Source organism: Cynocephalus volans, chromosome 1 (genome assembly GCF_027409185.1).
Source record: "Cynocephalus volans isolate mCynVol1 chromosome 1, mCynVol1.pri, whole genome shotgun sequence".
Classification (NCBI taxonomy): Eukaryota; Metazoa; Chordata; class Mammalia; order Dermoptera; family Cynocephalidae; genus Cynocephalus; species Cynocephalus volans.
The window spans coordinates 294,823,900-294,843,865 of record NC_084460.1 but is presented as its reverse complement, the minus strand read 5'-3'; the positions used below and the strand labels follow the sequence as shown (position 1 = coordinate 294,843,865).

At 38.5% G+C, this 19,966-nt stretch overlaps 1 protein-coding gene across 5 annotated transcripts in view; it reads right to left on the bottom strand.

The window, feature by feature from the left end:
* Positions 1-737: 737 nt before the first annotated feature.
* The window catches only part of GIGYF2 (GRB10 interacting GYF protein 2), a 147,407-nt gene continuing 128,178 nt past the window's right edge, over positions 738-19,966 (bottom strand). For all 5 annotated transcript variants that reach the window (XM_063089362.1, XM_063089391.1, XM_063089402.1 and 2 more), the window contains 7 exons: positions 17,776-17,898; positions 14,275-14,484; positions 13,949-14,154; positions 12,653-12,807; positions 10,863-11,101; positions 8,402-8,549; positions 738-2,581 (listed from right to left, as the gene is read on the bottom strand). In XM_063089362.1, coding sequence (XP_062945432.1) covers positions 2,514-2,581; positions 8,402-8,549; positions 10,863-11,101; positions 12,653-12,807; positions 13,949-14,154; positions 14,275-14,484; positions 17,776-17,898 — 1,149 coding nt within the window. In that variant the 3' untranslated portion in view covers positions 738-2,513. The remainder of the gene's footprint in view (positions 2,582-8,401; positions 8,550-10,862; positions 11,102-12,652; positions 12,808-13,948; positions 14,155-14,274; positions 14,485-17,775; positions 17,899-19,966) is intronic.

Sequence of the window (19,966 nt, the reverse complement as noted above, 5' to 3'; positions counted from 1 at the left end):
TGGGGAAAATCTCCATAATCAAACTATTTTGTCTGGAGACGTTTTTTAAATCTCTAAATTAAAAAAACTGGAAACAAATAGTGTACAAAACAAATACTTTAAAACTCTGGAAGAGTTAAGAAAATTTGGGATTAAGTTTACAGAAGGCAATAAGAAAATAGTGGCTATAATTGGAAGAGTGAGCAAATGAGAGTATGAGAGAGAATAGAATTAAGAGAGACAGAAACAAACATTCCCATGGAAGAGTGATTTCTTTCTTTCCACTAAGTGAGAAATTCTTCAGACAGAAGCAAGTCTCCTGGTTAAGCAAATGGAATGTTCCATGACTAAAACGACTTTGTTCTCCCATCTGCCCACTCCACTCTCAATTATTTTTTAAATTTATTTTTATTTTTCCTGAACAACCACATAGTATAGTTTAGAAGATGTGGGTAGGCTCTGGAGGGGCATATTCAGAGGGGATGTGTCTGGGGGGTGAGGGCAGGTGCCAATCCACAGGTCAGCAGAAAGGAACAGTCAAGGGAGGAAAGATATTTGGTTAAACTTACTGATGTTTACCTTAACCTCTACGTTCTCAAATACAGAACCAGCCAGTGTTCCACAGCCTGGCATAAAAAGCCATGGCTGCTCCCATGTCTCAGGTGCTTCGGGGCCTGGAGATTTTCCATGGTGCCAAGAGGAACAGTTTAGTGTAAAACTTAGCCTCCACAAAGGCGGGTACAAGAGTTGTGCTCAGATAGAATACAACCAGGTTTTATTTAAGTTCGTTTTTATTTTCCTCCACACTGGCAAAAGTTCCGAGGGAGCATAAAGTTTTGTAAACATTTTAACTATCCCTCTTTCCCACCCCCCACTTTTGAATTTACAAAGCAAAGGAGAGTAGGAGTCCCAGTTTTTAATGGTTCCCCATCTCCTCATGCTATTTGATCCGAAAACTATATACAAGTTTGTAGCAGTCTCTGTATAGTTATTGTACATGTTTAGAAGGGAGGGAGACAAGAAGGGATAGGGAGAATGGTGATCCAAAATAAAAATAGAAACCAAATATAATCCTCCAAAACCACACCGCTCTCAGAGCAACTCCAACCTTCTTCAGGCAACGATGACAGAAAGAAAAGGTGTTTTACTCAGGAGCCACCCAAACCGCAGCACCTTTTCCACAGGCACAGCCAGCCCAACAGCTCCAACCAAAGTGTGACTAGCAATTCCAGGTGATGTTCTGTGGGGGTCTGTTGGAGGCAGGAAGAGTACTTGTTTATAAATAGGGCTTGAGTATGTTTCTACTTGAAGGGAAAGGGTGCTAGGAGGTTGCACCCAGAAGCCAGACCAGGCTTCCCTCTCCCATTCTCGCCCATCCCTCCATCCCACTGCATCCTCCTGTATAGTGGTTTCCACGGATGAAGGTCTTAAGGGTGGTCAGGTTTTGTATGTTCTTTTTTCCAAAAAGGCAAGCAACTTGCCATCCCAGAATCTTTAAACAGAACCTTTTTGGGGCCACAACAAGACACATACACGATGCTCTGAGGAACCAGATGAAATTCCAGGCTTTTATCGGAAGCAGAAGTTTATCCCTACCCAAAATGAAATTATACAAATTCATACATATGGTAAAGATCCTAGCTGCCTCTTAAACGAGACAAATTTTCAGCAGAAGGGCCCAAAACGAACTGGTCCTAGTCCTCTGAAGTAAAAATATTTATGGGAAAAAATCAGTTTTTGTAAGAAAGAAAAATGAAGAGTAAGTCCCTCTCCCAGGCCATAGGGTTTCCTTTGTCCAATCAGGTTGGAATATGCCAGGGGAGAAGTCAGCTTGCTTGGAAGTCACTATCTAATGAAGAAAAACATGAATCCTTTCCCCGAAAGGATGCTCAGAAAGAATAGGCGAGGGGTGTGCAACATCAAACCAATCCAATCTAAACTCCACCCCGCTCAGGGCCTCTTTGATGCAATCCCAAAGTTAGCAGTGGCAAGGTAACCTTCAGACTGGGAGAGCTCTGACTCTCTGTAGGACATTCCAGTGACAGTCCATGGGGCATGGTGTTGCTGGCCAATGTCTGTTAACCAGTAACTCTCTTCATGATTGCAACAATTAGACCACTTGTATTTATGGGAGGAAAAGGAAGAAAAAAAACAAAACAAAACAAAAATAGAAGGAAAAAAGTGATAAAAGTAAGCTGTTTTTGGCAGATCCCAACACACTTTCTGGGAGACAGTAGATGAAATCACGGCACAGTGAAAACGTGCTGCCCAAAATCAGCCTTGTTGGGGAGTAATCCCAACTGCCACCCCCAAGACACAGGGTCTGGTCCACTTATCTATAGTCTGAGATGCTCACCAACAAAGACGGTTTAAAGAATCTTGGACACAAGGGCTAGAAGAAAAAGCCTGAGATGATTGGTTCTGTGATTTGTTGCAGAGTGATAAAGTGTAAATGGTGAATGAGTGTTGTGTCCAAAGGTGGAGAATCCACAGTCGGCAGAGAGAAGAGGGAAGGCCAGTCCTCTGGCAGGCGCTCAGTAGTCATCCAAAGTCTCAATCTCACCCATATTGAGTCGCTCTGATGACGCATTCACCGAAAACCCTGCAGGAAAAAAATTGGCTATGAGTGACCACATCCAGACAACCAAGTGACTCAAATTCTAGGTAGTGGCTGGAATATGAGTCTCCTGTTTTTTAGCATACCACAGGGGTAGTAAAGGGAGACAGAAGAAAGAAAGAAAAAGGTCACAGCAGTGGTTTTGTAATCTTCCAATGAGAGATCCTTTGTTTTATTTTTTAGGATTTGGGGAGGAAAACAAAACAAAACAGCACCACCACTTAAAAAGAATTGCAAGCCACTGCCTTAGAGAATCTGAGAAGAGACAGGTGCATGAGTGTATATTAAGGACAGGCCAGGCTGGCCCTGGGGAGAGTTCATTCAGGAGGTATACCTTAAAAGAAATGGGTGGGGGTGGGAGGAAATAATAGCACTAAGTACTTTCTAACTACTTGACCATGTGACTTTGAAATTTGAATGAGATTAATACTCCTTCAGTCCTACACTTACTTTAATGGGAATACTTTTTCCCATTGGTCAAAAACTTTACGAAAGTTCTGGCCAGGAGCTTTTGCTATTCAGAGGAGGGGGGCCTCAGGGAAGATCCAGTATTACATCCTTGGAGCCCTCACCAGTTCTTCCTATCACACAGTACACAGAACACAAAGATTAAAGTACTTTATTCAATATAATCTGCCGTGAGTAGATCTGCAAAGGAAAAGATTTCAGTTAGCAATATTTGATCAACCAAAATGGAATCTGGTTTAGAAAAAGCAGTACTACCATACCCATTGAAGGCCACAAGCAGTACATTTGAAAACCTAAAGCCAGTGGACACATACATGTAATTTTTCAATAAACTTCATAATCAGAGGTTGATAAAAATTATAACAAACAGAGCCTCTTGGAGTGAATGACTCCCCAAAATCTTTCCAGTTCATCTGCTCTGAATGAAATCCTAAGCTGTTTGAGCTACTATTTGAATACCATAAGTAAACAGGTGATGTGTTCCATTCTTTTTTTTTTTTTTTTTTATTTTATTTTATTTTTTTATTTTTTTTTTTATTTTTTTTTTTATTTTTTTTTATATATATATTTTTTTTATTTTATTTTTTTTAATTTTATTTTGTCGATATACATTGTAGCTGATTAATGCTCCCCATCACCAAAACCTCCCTCCCTTCTCCCTCCCCCCCTCCCCCCCAACAATGTCCTTTCTGTTTGCTTGTTTTATCAACTTCAAATAATTGTGGTTGTTATATCTTCTTCCCTCCCCCCCCCGATTTGTGTGTGTGTGTGTGTGTATGTGTGTGTGTGAATTTATATATTAATGTTTAGCTCCCTCCAATAAGTGAGAACATGTGGTATTTCTCTTTCTGTGCCTGACTTGTTTCACTTAATATAATTCTCTCAAGGTCCATCCATGTTGTTACAAATGGCAGTATTTCATTCGTTTTTATAGCTGAGTAGTATTCCATTGTGTAGATGTACCACATTTTCCGTATCCACTCATCTGATGATGGGCATTTGGGCTGGTTCCAACTCTTGGCTATTGTAAAGAGTGCTGCGATGAACATTGGGGAACAGGTATACCTTCGACTTGATGATTTCCATTCCTCTGGGTATATTCCCAACAGTGGGATGGCTGGGTCGTATGGTAGATCTATTTGCAATTGTTTAAGGAACCTCCATACCATTTTCCATAGAGGCTGCACCATTTTGCAGTCCCACCAACAATGTATGAGAGTTCCTTTTTCTCCGCAGCCTCGCCAGCATTTATCGTTCATAGTCTTTTGGATTTTAGCCATCCTAACTGGGGTTAGATGGAATCTCAATGTGGTTTTGATTTGCATTTCCCGGATGCTGAGTGATGTTGAGCATTTTTTCATATGTCTGTTGGCCATTTGGATATCTTCCTTAGAGAAATGCCTACTTAGCTCTTTTGCCCATTTTTTAATTGGGTTGCTTGTTTTCTTCTTGTACAGTTGTTTGAGTTCCTTATATATTCTGGATATTAATCCTTTGTCAGATGTATATTTTGCAAATATTTTCTCCCACTCTGTTGGTTGTCTTTTAACTCTTTTAATTGTTTCTTTTGCTGTGCAGAAGCTTTTTAGTTTGATATAATCCCATTTGTTTATTTTTCCTTTGGTTGCCCGTGCTTTTGGGGTCGTATTCATGAAGTCTGTGCCCAGTCCTATTTCCTGATGATGTGTTCCATTCTAAAAGCAGTTCTGTTAATATTAGCTGGGTTTTCTGCACCTTTTTTGTTCTTTAATGTTGAAGTTCTCAAACAAATACAAATTAGAAATGTACCAATAATAAACAAAAATGTCTTACATAATAAAAACAGCTCAAAATATCATGATTTGAAAAAACAAACACGCCTATTTATTAACCAAGAAAGCTGTGGTACAAGTTGCTTACAAGGCCTAACACAGGGAGAGGCTAGAATTCCAAACCCCATCCTGAGTTCTACTCCATCAACTATGTTTCCATAATGGGCAAGATTTCTTCTCTTGAAAATAATGAAAGGCTTAGTTGTTCACATTTTTAAAGTAATAGTTTAATTAGGTAAGTACAAGAATCTAAAGACCAGTTTATGAAGTGAACCATTAATCTATTCTGAGGCAGTTTGTTTTTTTACTTCAAATATATCTCAAGAATAGATGAAATGGGATAAAAACAATAATGAGCAACAGAAGTGGGAATATAATTTAAAAACTAAAGTAATTTTAATCATACAAAGACAGCAAGGGGAAAGTCTGGTGCCAAAAAAAAAAAAAAAAATCATTATTCAATGCTATAATATGTTGATTACTACGCTAGGCTTTTAACAAATGTGGCCTCACTTCACTATAATGAATGAGTGAGTGAGTGAATGAATGAATAAATAAATAAAACAGTAAGTTGTGTATTTATATTCACAACTCGACAGAAGGGAAATCTCTGGGATACCATGAAACCCAAGGCAACACAAATGAGGATTTAACCCATTGTGCCTGGCTCAAAACACCACATTCTGTGAGATTCAGAACAGAATCTCACTCACATGACTTCTTTAAAGTTTGTGAAACTGTTCTTATAAGGAAAATCTGGCTGGGGAAAAACTATATTGTGTGTGTGCGTATTTCTCACATCCAAGTGCAGTTTGCTGGTTTCAGTGGCTGCCTGGGAACTCTTTGAATACAATGGAGGATATCAATAATTAAAACGAAGCCAGGGCTCCCTCTACTGGTTTGTTTTAGAAGCAACGTTCTCTTTTGATTTGTAAACTTTTTCAGTGGATACTTTTAGATCAAATTAGAACCTATTTTCCCAATTTGAGCATGCAGAACCTGTGACTGATGGATAGTTATTAATTTTTCTCTACCTGTAAATCTATAAGGAATATATAAGTTAAAAAATAATATATGAAAATGAGTAGATATGGGACAGAAATTATCAATTACAGAAGAATTTCCAGAGGGAGGTTTAGTTGAGCAGTAATTCTCATTAAAAAGTCCAGTCCATGTAAAAGCCTACACAAGTGAGTTTCCTCAATACTCTGTTGCAGTTTTATACTTCGCTTACATTTGGGTTTTTTTTTCCCACCTTCCTTTCAAGATATATGGATTCCCTTAAACTCTTCCTAGGATCTTCCACTCCCTTGTAGGGGGATTTTAAAAATCCTTTCCTTTCTTATATATGTAACAGAAGACGGATCCGATCAAACATTTAAGTCCAAACAGCTTGACCTCATTTTCAGAGGAACCTCTTCCCTGACAACCTACCCCTCAAGTCTCAAAGCTAAATAACAAAAGCTTCTTAGCTGGAACCCACAGTTACAATCTAAGGAATGCTTTTAAATCTATTCACCTATTTCTGTCAAAACTGGGTAAAGTTTTTAACTGTTCCATTCATCCTCAACATTAGCCTTTGAGACAAGCAGAAGAAAACAGAATTTCAGCAGACTATCTCTATGTTCCCAAACCCAACTTTCAGGCACCAGTTCTGAAGGTCAGCCCTCAAAGGTAGGTTTTTGTTACTGTCATGTTGTTTTCTTCAGGGCAGGAAACCACTGAAGGAAAGTGAGGATCCTACAAAGGGCCAAGCAGGGTTGCAATCTCCTTTTGCTGTGCCTTGCTTGCTATCAAGCTCTTTCATGAAGGTATCTCTATTTGATGTCTTACAGGCATTTCAAACACAACACCTGCTGTGGATTGAATGCCACCCCCCCCCAAAAAAAAAACTCATTGAAACTTAATCCCCACTGTGATAGTGTTAAGAGGGAGGGAAATCCTATTATGGTAAGTGAAAGGTGTAGCCTTTTAGAGCTGATTAGATTGTAAGGACTATACCTTCATGAATGGACTGATCCATTTCATGGAGTAATGGGTGTGGTTCTGATGGCTTTAAAAGGCGAGGAAGTGAGGTTAGTGCTCTCTTAGGCATTTTGCCATGTGATATATACCCTGTGTTGCTGTGAAGAGTCACCACCCACCAACATGGCCCTTATCAGATGTGTTCCCTGGACTTTGGACTTCCCAGCCTCTGAAACTGTAAGGAATAAATTCTATTTCTTTATAAATTACCCAGTATCAGGTATTCTGTTATAAGCAGCAGAAACAGACTAATACACCACCCAACACCTAAACACCATCTCATTCCCCCATGCCTGCTCCATTTTTCAGTGCTCATTATTTCAGCAAATGGCAACACCATCCTGCTCCCCAAACCAGAGTTTTCCACTCTCCTTGTCCAGCTGATTCTATCCCTCAGATTTCTGAAATCCACCCCACTCCTCTCCATTCCCACTTCCAAAACCCTATTCTAGGCCGCCAGTATCTTTTACCTGGTCCATACTGCAACCTCCTAATTGGTCTGCCTCCTGACCAGGCCAACATCCCAAACTGCCATCTTTGCCAACACATTCATTCTGTTACAGAGAGCACGGATTTATAACGGCTTATTTTACACTCACAAATAAAAAATAATTTTAGTTTCATCAGTGTCTGCGAGTTGTTAGGCTAATTTAAAAAACACAGGCAGCATATACTGTTTGTTATTCCTGAAACACCATTCCCTCATCCTTCCTGTCAGTCTTTCAAAGCCCCAATACAGATGTTACCTTTTCCAGGAAGCTGCCTTGTTTGAAGACACTAGTCCTCAATGCTAGACAAGAATAACTTTGGTTAACCCAGAAGAGTGGAAAGAAAACAGTCCTGCTCTGAAATCCCAGCTCCACTGCTGAAAGCTGTGTGACACTGGGAAATGTTCTAAATCCTCCAGGCCTTGGTCTATTCATTGCTAAAATTACAACATCACTTCATAATGCAGAGTAATTCTGAGAATTACAAGGGTGCTTCAAAAAGTTCATAGAAAAATGGAATTAAAGGATAATACAAATCTTCCCATCAACGTTTTGAAGATTCCTCATGTATGATACATATAGTCGATACCAACAAATATTGTTTCTCATCTTTGAACACCTGAATGGATTTACGGTCTGCTTCCAATGTAAATCAGCATTTAAGTTTTAAAACGACTTTTACTATTTTCCGTTAGCATTATTATCCAACAAAATTGAAAAGCCCTCCAGAGAAATTCATATTAAATACAAAACAATGCTTTAAAGTTTGAAGTACTGTACTATATACAATATGTTATTACTTTTCTTACTTCCAATAACAACATGAGGCACACAGCTCTTGCACTGAGATGCCCAATAAATAGCAGCTATTTATTTTGTACCAGTTAAAAAAAATATTTTTGTATGAGAGAGATTTCCCTTCTTGAAAAACACTGTACTGTGGAGACTCACATATGGTAATTATTATCATCAGCACTCCCAACACACAGCTGAGACTTTAGGCCTGTGCTCACCTAATAAACTTGGATCTGCTCGGACCATCTTCTGCTTTTTCTTCTTCTTGCCACTTTGCACGGCTTCAAAATTGGATTGTTGGTTGTTGCTTTGATTGGTCTGAAATACTGAATGGAGTGTACTGTGGTTCATCCCCCACACAGAGTCCTGTGAAACAAGACAGCATAACGGAGATTACATGGTAAATGCAGACTTGGTCCACTCTAAGAAAATGGCTGGTTTGTCCTCACTTTGTCAAGTATGAGTTTAAAAACAAAAAGCCTGTCGTAGGTTCTGGTAAAAATAAAGCCAAGAGCAGGCCACTGAGCCACCATTTTCCTTCATTTAGATTCAGACATTCCACTGAAGCTCTATGCCTCCACAAAGCCTTTCCTAGTGACTCCAGGTTTCCATCCTGCTGTGACAGCACAGCTCTCAGAATTTCTCTTGTATATATGGAGTCTGTACTATCCATTCGGAAACAAAATAAACAGCAAATAAACATGAAGAGATCTGTGCACTCTGGCAATGTACACGCCTCAAAGCAGAAGGTATCTTTGTTCTCTGGGCCCTAGGACAGAGAGGACAGGCTGCTGACCAGTTAGCAGCCTATTATCAAACATGATTAAAGTCACGTATATTAGTTCAACCAGCAATCCCAGAAGGGATATGGCCCCCAAATATCGTCCATACACTTTCTACCAACTGGTAAGACTATGAAATAGTCTACCAGCCCCTTGAACTTACTTGTTGCTTTTAGGAGAGGAATTCATTTTAAACCAGGATCCGTTTCAGTGAGCCAGTCGAAGGCACAGATGGTGGTAGAAGGGGAAGAGTAGAGAAAGCACTGTACAAGGACAAGCTTAGTGTGTTGTATGCATGCATGAGTGCGTGTGTATATGTGTGCACATATGTGCACTGGGCTTCCATCTCCTATTTCAGTCCACAGAGGAGGCCATCTCACAGATGCAAACAACCTTCTGTATTGCTATATGATGCCTTCTCCTTTGATTCCTTAAAATAGTTTCCTTAAAATGCTGTTCTAGTGTTTACATCTTTCACTTTCCTTCAATTTATCCCTGCAGGCCCATCTACCCAATTGGATTTTAAATGCCTTGTACTTCATTGTATCTTCCACATCCCCAGAAGTGACCTATTAACAATACTATTTCTAGTACAAGAATTATGGGATTAACGGATATGAATATTTTTAAGCCTCTCCACAAGCCTTGCCAATGTCTTGCAGTAAACTTGTACAATCAATTCTCACAGAGTCCATGTTTGTGAATTTATCTACTCGCTGAAATTTGCTTGTATGCTCAAAATCAGTACTCACAGTCATTCCAGACATGCACATGCACAGAGCAGTGATATATTTAACACACTCAAGGTACACATTCCCAGTTGAGGCAGAACAAAGAAAAACTCTGCCTTCTTGTTTTAACTCTTATATTGTAAGGTTTTTTTTTTCAGTCTATTTAATAGTGCCATGTTTTTCATTTTTGTCCTTTTGGTTGGTAATTTCACTGTTTAAAATGGCCCCCAGGTATAATGCATAAGTGCTATCTAGGGCACCTAAATGCAAGAAGGCTGTGCTGTTCCTTATGGAGAAACTATGTGTGTTAGATAGACCACATTCAAGCATGAGTTAGTGTTTTGGCAGAGTACAATGTTAATCAATCAACATATATTAAATAAGGTGTCTTTAAACAGAAACATATATAAAACAAGGTTATGTATTGATCAGTTGATGAAGATGTTGTATAGGAGTAATAGTTTGATATTTGCCAATTCAGTGTTCATGGGGACTTTATACAACATAACTACTGTGAATAACAAGAGTTGACTGTTCCTGTTACATCCCCATCAACAACATATGAAATGACTGACACGCTGCAGTGCTGTCAGTACTGAATACAGTGGATCCTGAGTGCTGGAGGATTTAACATTTCCAAGTTTTAACTGTTGAAAGTAAAATTTTGAAAGTAAAATTCTGTGACATTCTTGAATTTGCAATCCACATATATGAATCAAGAAAAATTGGTCTGGCATGCATAGTAGAGAAATTTGCTATTTGGAAAATTCACAAAGGTCTCTGAACATGTAATTTGAAAATATGAAGTCTACATATTTTTAAAAGCTTTGGTCATTGGATATACAAAAATGCTATCTTTGTTTTAATTTTCATTTCTCTGGTTACTCAACATCTAAAAATATTAAGACTCTGGGCCGGCCCGTGGCTCACTCGGGAGAGTACGGTGCTGATAACACCAAGGCCCCGGGTTCGGATCCCATATACAGATGGCCGGTTCGCTCACTGGCTGAGCGTGGTGCTGACAACACCAAGTCAAGGGTTAAGATCCCCTTACCGGTCATCTTTTAAAATAAATAAATAAATAAATAAATATAAATAAATAAATAAAAATAAAATAAAAATATTAAGACTCACAGAGGTACTATATACACTATGCTGCTTTATACCTGCTGCTGCTGCTGCTGCTGCTGCTGCGATTGCTGCTGCTGCTGTGGTTGCTGCTGCGGTTGCTGCTGCTGCTGCTGCTGCTGCTGACGCTGCTGGTTGGCTTTCTGTTTGGCACGGCGCTCAAGGAACTGCTTGGCAAACTCCTTGGCCTCAGAAGTATCTCCTAAATAGGCCCTGATATAATCATGGACCTCATAAGGAGATTCTACTTCTTTCAGGAAAGAAACAAATGTGGGAACTGCAATATGGGAGGAGAGAACACAAATAATAACAGTGAAATAATGAAATACGACATACAAAAAATCAGTTTCAGTTTTTAACATTTTGTTACTACAGACATTAATGACAGAAACTTGCAGCTACTGTGCTAAATATTCTTTAATCTACCCTGTAGAAATGAAAAAACACTATCATTGCAATGCCCAAAATAATCTGAAACAGCATAGTGTCAAGGACATATTACGCATGTTTAATTTCACTAAATGTTATGTTGGTTGAAACTAAATGTTATGCTGATTGAAACAGTTACTTGCCTAAGACTGAAGTAATCTGGGAATTCATTCTTTCTTAAATTCAATTAATATTCATTAAGTGCTATGATGTGTGTCAAACACCATGAGAGATACTCTTTAGTATCTGTCAGACCTATATCCTATATCCTCCTGGAACATTCAATCCACTGCGATATTCTATGTTTAGAGAGAAATCAAATGGAAAATGCAAGCAGTGTGGTATAGGAGAAGAAGCACAAGTATCAGTGGTAGACAGACATGGGTTTAAAACCTGACTCTGAAATATGATGGCTGTGTGACCTTGATGTATTACTTAACCATACTGAGCCTCTGTTTCCTAATTTATAAAATGGGGATAATATCACCTACCTTGTAAAGGTGTCATAAAAAATTACTGCAAAAATTAAATAACTGGGATAACTTACGTTAACCCCTGAAGAGTGCCTAGCACATGGTAGGTACTTAATGAATGGTAGCCATTACTATTATTTACAACTGTTTTCTTTGCAGACTTTCAGACCATTAGATAGTGTTACAATGCAGCAAAAGAACCCTTCAATTCCTTTACTGCTCTGTTTTTAACAGCTTCTTGGCTTTAGATAAGATATCATGGGTAGGCTAGTTCAACTTAGTCTAGTTTATCAGTTATGGGAATCTCTTCTGGAGCATGTTGACCAGTCTCTGTTCAAACAAATAGGGGTGGGTGAGGGGACTCACTTCCATCTAAGGCAGATAGTTCTCTTATTAAACATCTACCTATGACAAAGTTTGTCTTCAAACTGTTCTAAAACCCTTCCACTTCTGCACATTGATTCTAGTTTTATTCCACACAAAATAAGGAAGTCTACTTGCTCTATCGCAATTCCCCCCCACTTTCCCAAAGGTAGGAAGGGAATGATGTCACATCACCCCAGCCTTCTCTTGCCCAGGTTGACCTTTGTCCCCAACACGACAGTTACTTTCTTTTGGACCTGATACAGCTGGCAATATCCCCCATTAAATGAGCAGTATGGAACTATGACCTCCTCTACCCTGTACATCATTAAGGCAACCTGAAATGGCATTCACTTTTTGGTAACCACTGAACCTATCTGAGCTTAGTATTACAAGACTTTTCTCACAAGTAAAACTATTAAAGAGTTAAGTTATCATGTCAGGTGCAAGCCTTGATCTTATATTTTATCTCCTGAGTTCTGGCCCATCATTCAAATTTGCCAACCTCTTTGTGGGTCCTGCTCTGTTATTCCACATGCTGGGTTTCCCTCCCCAATTCTTACCATCCAAATTATTTGCCGTATTAAGGGCATGAAGCATCTGTTCACACCACTGGGTAAATCCATCTTGGGCTTTATTTACTCCCTGAAAGAGCTTCAGCAACTTTTCTTCTTCTTCTACTTTCTTATTCTGCCGGTTAGACATACCTACAGATTTACTAAAGCAAAACAATAGGGCGGTATTATATTCCCAGAAACTGTTACTATATGATTATACTACAACACCATAAATAGATAATAATGTCTTGGCAACTCTGGACAGCTGTCCAGTAATCCAATGCTTGGCTCTAAAAAAAGAATAATTCAAATAATTTGGATTGGATATCCCCTTTAAAACCTAGCTTCAGCTAACAGATCCTAATTTGTGAACACAGGGCTTCTACTTAAAGAAAATGATGAAATTCTTCCCCTGTGTCCTCAGGTAGGTTGTTTAACTAAGCCTCAGTTTCCTCATCTGTAAAATGTTACTAACACTTCTTTGGGTTATCATAAAGAATAAAGATATTATACACAAAGGCCTTTAGCACAGTGCCTGGCAAAGATGCTCAATAAACTAACAGATATTTATTGTTCTATTCACAATATATTAGGCCCTCAACCAAGAAAAAACAATCTGACAACACTACCATTTATTAAGTAGTTACTATGTGCCAGGCACTTTATTACTTCATGTGTATTCTTTAATCTTTACAACTACACCTATGAAGTTGTTATTATCTTCATTTTACGGATGAGGGAACTGAGGCTCAAAAACGTTCCCTCTTGCCCAAGGTCACACAGCTAATAAGTGATAGGGATTTGAGTTCATGTATTTAACACTAGAACCTATGCTCATTCAACAACATCGTATACTGAGAGAAAGATGAAGATGGAATGTAACAATTTACCATAAAAATAAATAGGTTTAAGATTATTATAGAGGTATTATCATATTCATTATAATGTAAACAACTTAAAAATATAAACTTAGAAAAAATGCTAAGAAATCTAGAGAATACTTTAATGTTCACCAACAACAAAAATATTATTTTATTCCTAATATTAAGTGGTTACCATGTGATAGACAATGGATTAAGTGCTCAGCAGTAGAAGAAGCCTCTATAAATAATAAAAATTGTGTTTCTAAGGGGAAGAAAGCAATCACCATAATTATGACTTCATATGCTTGGACACAGATGAAAATAGTAAGTAAAAACTAAATAAATAATTACCTTTCTCTGCCCACTGGATGTCCTAGTTCCCCCTACCCCCACCTCCCAACCAACCAAGATGCAACAGTGTGATCATTTGGAGCCCTACCTGAGACTGGTGTTGTTTTTATTTTTATTTGCTGAATTCTTATGTCCCACTTCTTTCACTGCATCATCCCAGAATCCCATGTTGGAGTTTTTAGTGTCAGCATTACTCCAGATACTACTGACTAGGTCAGATGCCCACTGGTTAGGAGGAGCAGTATTTATAGAGCCCCAAACAGAATTCCCAATGCTGGTGTGCAGGCTGGAATGCTGTTAAAGAAAAAGAGAAAAATAATTATGGTTAACAATATTAAAAAGATACTCCACAATAGTCAGAAAAGATAACATAATATTAGCCCACACACCAACAGCTCAAGACCATGAACCCACCGTACTATTCCGGGCTCTGTTTGGTTGCTGGTGCTGTTGCTGCTGCTGCTGCTGCTTCTGCATTTGCCTGGCCTCTTCCTGCTGGATCTCCAGAAGAGATTTAGTGGTACCTGCAGGTTTGCTGACATTCCCCCAACCTGAGAGTTTCTGCTGTTGCTGCTGTTGCTGCTGCTGGAGAGCTTTCATCAATTCCCTTTGCTGGCGCCTTTGCTATTGCATAAAAATAGAAGCTAGCTCAGGATTCCTGTTTTTAGATAATATGCAGCTATTAATGTCCAGTATACTAAATGGAATGCAAATACATGGTAGCTATGTAAAAGTAACTTGACAGGGTTAATTCTTTTGCTGCAAATAAAGATGTAAATTGCTAGAGGTACTAAGAGGAGAACAGAAAGATCAAATGCAGAATTACTTTTTAAAAATTAAGTATGCCTTTTGGTTAAGCATAGAAATGAAACACTTATGTTTACTTCCTAAAGCCCCACCAAAATGGAAGTAATACAGATTTTTTAAAAAGCATAGACCCATAAGGACAAAGGGAACAGAACAGATTTCAAAAGCTGGAAAGCAGAGAAATAATAACCAATATAACAGTACCAATAAATTGAAACCTAAGTAAAGGAAGCTCAGAAACAGGCAGATTCATACAAAAAGCTCAGGAATCGGAGGTGCTAAATATTTCAGAGGAAGACTGACTGAAGGTCTATAAAAAGAAGCAGTAAGACCCCAGACTGCCTCCCTGACCACTTGCAGTTGCACAACTGTCTCTCCTTCACCCCGGCAGAAAACTGAAAGTTTCCTGTTTGGAGAGACTGAAACAGACTGGTAGATCATTCTATGGGGAAGCCAACCAGCACAAGGTAATACACCTATATATAGGCACCAACAGATGGGGGACTCCCCCAACAGAAGGGCCCTGCCAGAAACCATTACAGGGAAGCCCACTTCGGTGGCATACATACCAGAACCTCCAATCAGCTTTTTAAAGTGCCTCATTTGGAAATGAACAAATAGCCAAGGATCAACAAATATTTCACATAAGATTCTAAGACAAAAGTCAAAGACCAAAACAAACATACAAAATTCAGTGAAAACAAGCAAGACAAGGGAATATATAGCCTTTTTAAAAAGCTATCAGTAAGTAATATCCTTAGAGAGGTAAAATTATGCATTCAATAAAATAAGAACGACAAAAAAAAAAAAAAAAGAACCATGAAGGCCGAGCCCGTGGCGCACTTGGTAGAGTGCTGCGCTGGCAGCGCGGCGACGCTCCCGCCGCGGGTTCGGATCCTATATAGGACTGACCGGTGCACTCACTGGCTGAGTGCCGGTCACGAAAAAACGACAAAAAAAAAAAAAAAAAAAAAAAAAGAATAAAATAAGAAAAAGAGGCTATAAAAAGAAATATTTAAAGAGCAAAATAAGGACTCAAAAATTTAACATTACTTTAAAAGCTCAACAGAAGGACTGAAAGATAAAATTGAGGAAATGGGCTGTCCGGTTAGCTCAGTTGGTTAGAGTGTGGTGCTAGGAACATAAAGGTCCAGGGTTCAATCCCTGTACCAGACAGTTGCAAAAAAAAAAAAAATTGAGGACATGCTCCATCAAAAGACATCAAAAGACTAGAGATGAACAACAGGCGAGAAAACATGGGAAACCAAAATCAAGCCGGGGAACACGCACATTACAGGAATTCAAGAAAAACAGAATAGCTATGTAGAAAGCCAAGAGTGTACAGACTGGAACAGGTTAGAGGGTCTCAGAAAGGATGCCTCCAGGGAAAAAAATGAAATTAAGTTATCTTAAGTTTCTCTATGTAAGAAATATGTATTGGGTGGCATTTTATGCCTTTTGAAGGATGAAGGAGCACTTTAGAATTCAAAGAAAATTAATCAAATAAAAATACAAAGGAAGTAATTATTAACTTCTGCTAGACAAAAAGGTAACAAGAAAAGATCTGTGATTCCTACTTATTATCACTATTACTAATTTTTCGCTCAGGAGAGACTAAAATTACTGAAATAATTTCCAGCCTTTAAGGGAGAGATATACTCTGCTCTATATCTGTTTGTTGATAGCCTTGTAGAAAAAGATGATTCCAGAGAAAGTTCAATACTTTTGTTTTAAATGAAGGTGGGAAATAAGGGAATCTTCACGATGAAGAAACATTTTAATGACATCAAGCACACTACATGGTAAATATGGATGGACAACTGCCACTTGTCTCTGTGTATCCAGTGGCTCTCCAATTTCAGTGATCCACACAAACCCAGACCTAAAATGACAACTTGCATTCTCTAACAAACTGCTCTAATTTAAATCATATCCACATAAAGCACATAAAGTCATCTTTTTTCAAAGAGGCCTCCCCAGACCATACTACCTGAAATCATATGATCACCAATACCATCTCCGACTCCCAACACTCTCTCTTACCCATTTATGCATTATTTTTCTGACATTATCACTCTCTAGAACACCATATGTTTCACTTAATTTTTATTTTCCATCTCTCCTCGACTAGAAGGTGAGCTTCATGAAAGCAGAGAATTTTGTTTGTTTTAGACTCAAGTATATCTCCAGACTATAACTGAGTAGGTGCTCAGTAAATATGTATTGAATGAATGAATGAGGTGCTTAATGGAATGCTGAACCAAACCATGTCTCCTCTCTGTCAAAAACTGTTATTCCTTCCCCTCGCCAGCCTTTTCTCACTCTTTTGTATACTTCCTACTCTAATGATAAACTACAGGATACAGATTTAAAAGTAGAAATACTGTATTTCTGTCATAATATAATTTTTTCTAGGCTAGTAAAGGAACCCTATACCCTTTAGAGAAAAATGTATTCTGTATTCTAAACATCAACTTTACAAAAGGATATTTATACAAAACTAACCCACAATTTAGAACAATTTACATATGAGAGGTCTTCAAGAAGTTTGTGGAAAGATTTGTATTATCTTTCAATTCAATTTTTCCATGAACTTTTTGATGTGGCCTTGTTCTTTTATTTCAAGGTATTCACAAGAGCTACATACAGTAAGGGCTGGCTGGTTAGCTCAGTTGGTTAGAGTGAGGTGCTGAGAACACCAAGGTCCAGGGTTCAATCCCTGTACCAGCCAGCCTCCAAAAAACAAAAACAAAAAACAACGACGACAACAAAAAAGGGATAGCTGGATAGCTCAGTTGGTTACAGTGCAGTATTTTAACACCAAGGTCAAGGGTTCAGATCCCCATACTGGCCAGCCACCAAAAAAAGAAAAAAGCCATGATAAAATCTTTAGGAAAATTGAACATTTATGTTCCCAATATTAATGTTATTTTTACTAGATCCTTCATATTTGCTAGGGTGACCAAATTATAGGTTAAAGAGTTTAAAAGTGAAAATCCAATTCTGTCACACAGCAATGCTGACAATAATAATTGTCTTCAGTAACCACTAACCTGTAATGCACACTAAGTATTCTGTAACACTGCCACTTTTACTTTAAAAATTTACCTCTTCTCGAAGCTGCCGTTCTCGTTCTTCTTCTAGTTTTTGGATTTCAGCCAATGACAGTGTGGCCTGGGTCTGACATGCTGTTGTATTGGACTGCTGGCCCCATGTTGATGAAGAAGGAAGCTAACAAAAAAGGGAAAGTAGGAGAGTTCATGAGGAAGTGTGAACAGGAAACAAAGAGGCAATAATGCATTATGTACAGCCAGAACATCCATGTTTCCCTCAACTCCATTTACAACATTCAACTCAAATTTCCTTCTTCATTCCTTTTACATACTTTTCTTTCAGTCAGTTCACTTCTTTTGCTTAAGTTTATATACTGGCCAAGCCTAAGTTTATTTTAAAACAAAACAGACACAAACACACATATTTGATATACTATTTGGGGACTGCAAATTTGTTACATCTGGCACTGGCATATTTTGATTTGTTACATCTGGCACTGGCAATATGGAAACAAAAAGAATTTTAATCCAAGAAGGCAACAAAGGACATGATGTGCTACTATCCAGTGAAAGGGTTAAGGACAAGATTTCTGAGGGGAAATCTACAGTAGGTAACTGATGGGAGATGCTAGGCATAGTTCTCAATCAGTCTTTTACGAAAAGGAGATACTGTTAACCAGCCTATAGCTTCTAGTCATGAGCATTAACCTGGTTTTTTTTTTCTTTTTTTCATTAACCTGTTTTTAATCAAAAAATATTTTTCCTTATCCTTTAAAATAACTGACTAAAATAGAATATAAACAAACATCTGAGTCCTGAATATTTCAATGTTCTCAAAGCCTGGTTATTCTAAGAAAATCCCTTGTTCTTTTTAGCCAGAAAAAAATATACTTTAATTTTGAGGCATCTTAGGGCTCTTAAACAAAAACAGTAAAAAACAAACCTAACCAGGCTTTTAAAATACGTTTAATGAAAATAACACATAAGCATGGATCAAAACAAACAAAATGCCAAATGGTCCCCCCCAAAAATGGATCTATAAGCAGAAATTTCTAACAGTGGAACTGATAAAGGGCATAAACAGTTTAAATTGTTGCCGAACAGCTGTCCAAACGAATACCCTCGACACTTCTGAACATAATAGAATCTTAACATTTTCTGGTCAATATGATAGTTGATAGGGTATTTCTCTCAAAATGCATCTGTGCTGGTGTCAGGGGGAGGCACAGAGAAAGTTAACAAAGGGGACTGGTGCCCTAGGTAAGCAAACCGAGCAAAAATTAACTCTTTTTCTCCATTGGAAATAACACATTTGGAAGGTGCTATCAAGATCAAGTAAGACAGTAGCTCTCAAGCCTGGAAGCATCACATGATGGAACCTGTAAAAATGTAGATACCCTGGCTCTACCACACCTAATGAATCAGAAGATCCAAAAGTAAGGCCAGAGAATGTGTATTTTTGTAATTCTGATGTGACAAATCTGTCAGTAACTACTGATATTGTCTAAAATCCCAGTGAATGTGTCACCCTACTGTACCCAGGAAACAATCTCCAGCCCTCTCCAGTGGAACTTCAGTCAGCACCAGGAATAGATGCACTGCCTCCAGAAATGACAAATTCCCCTGTCAGGCACGTCTAAGATTCTTCCAATTGCTGTGCTGAAATATACTCCATTTATATTACACACACACACACACACACACACACACACACACACACACACACACACACCAAAAGTCAGGCACGTCTAAGATTCTTCCAATTGCTGTGCTGAAATATACTCCATTTATATTACACACACACACACACACACACACACACACACACACACACCAAAAGTCAGGCACGTCTAAGATTCTTCCAATTGCTGTGCTGAAATATACTCCATTTATATTACACACACACACACACACACACACACACACACACACACACACACACACACACACACCAAAAGTCAGGCACGTCTAAGATTCTTCCAATTGCTGTGCTGAAATATACTCCATTTATATTCTACACACACACACACCACACACACACACACACACACACACACACACACACACCAAAAGTCAGGCACGTCTAAGATTCTTCCAATTGCTGTGCTGAAATATACTCCATTTATATTCTACACACACACACACCACACCCACACACACACACACACACACACACACACACACACACCAAAAGTCAGGCACGTCTAAGATTCTTCCAATTGCTGTGCTAAAATATACTCCATTTA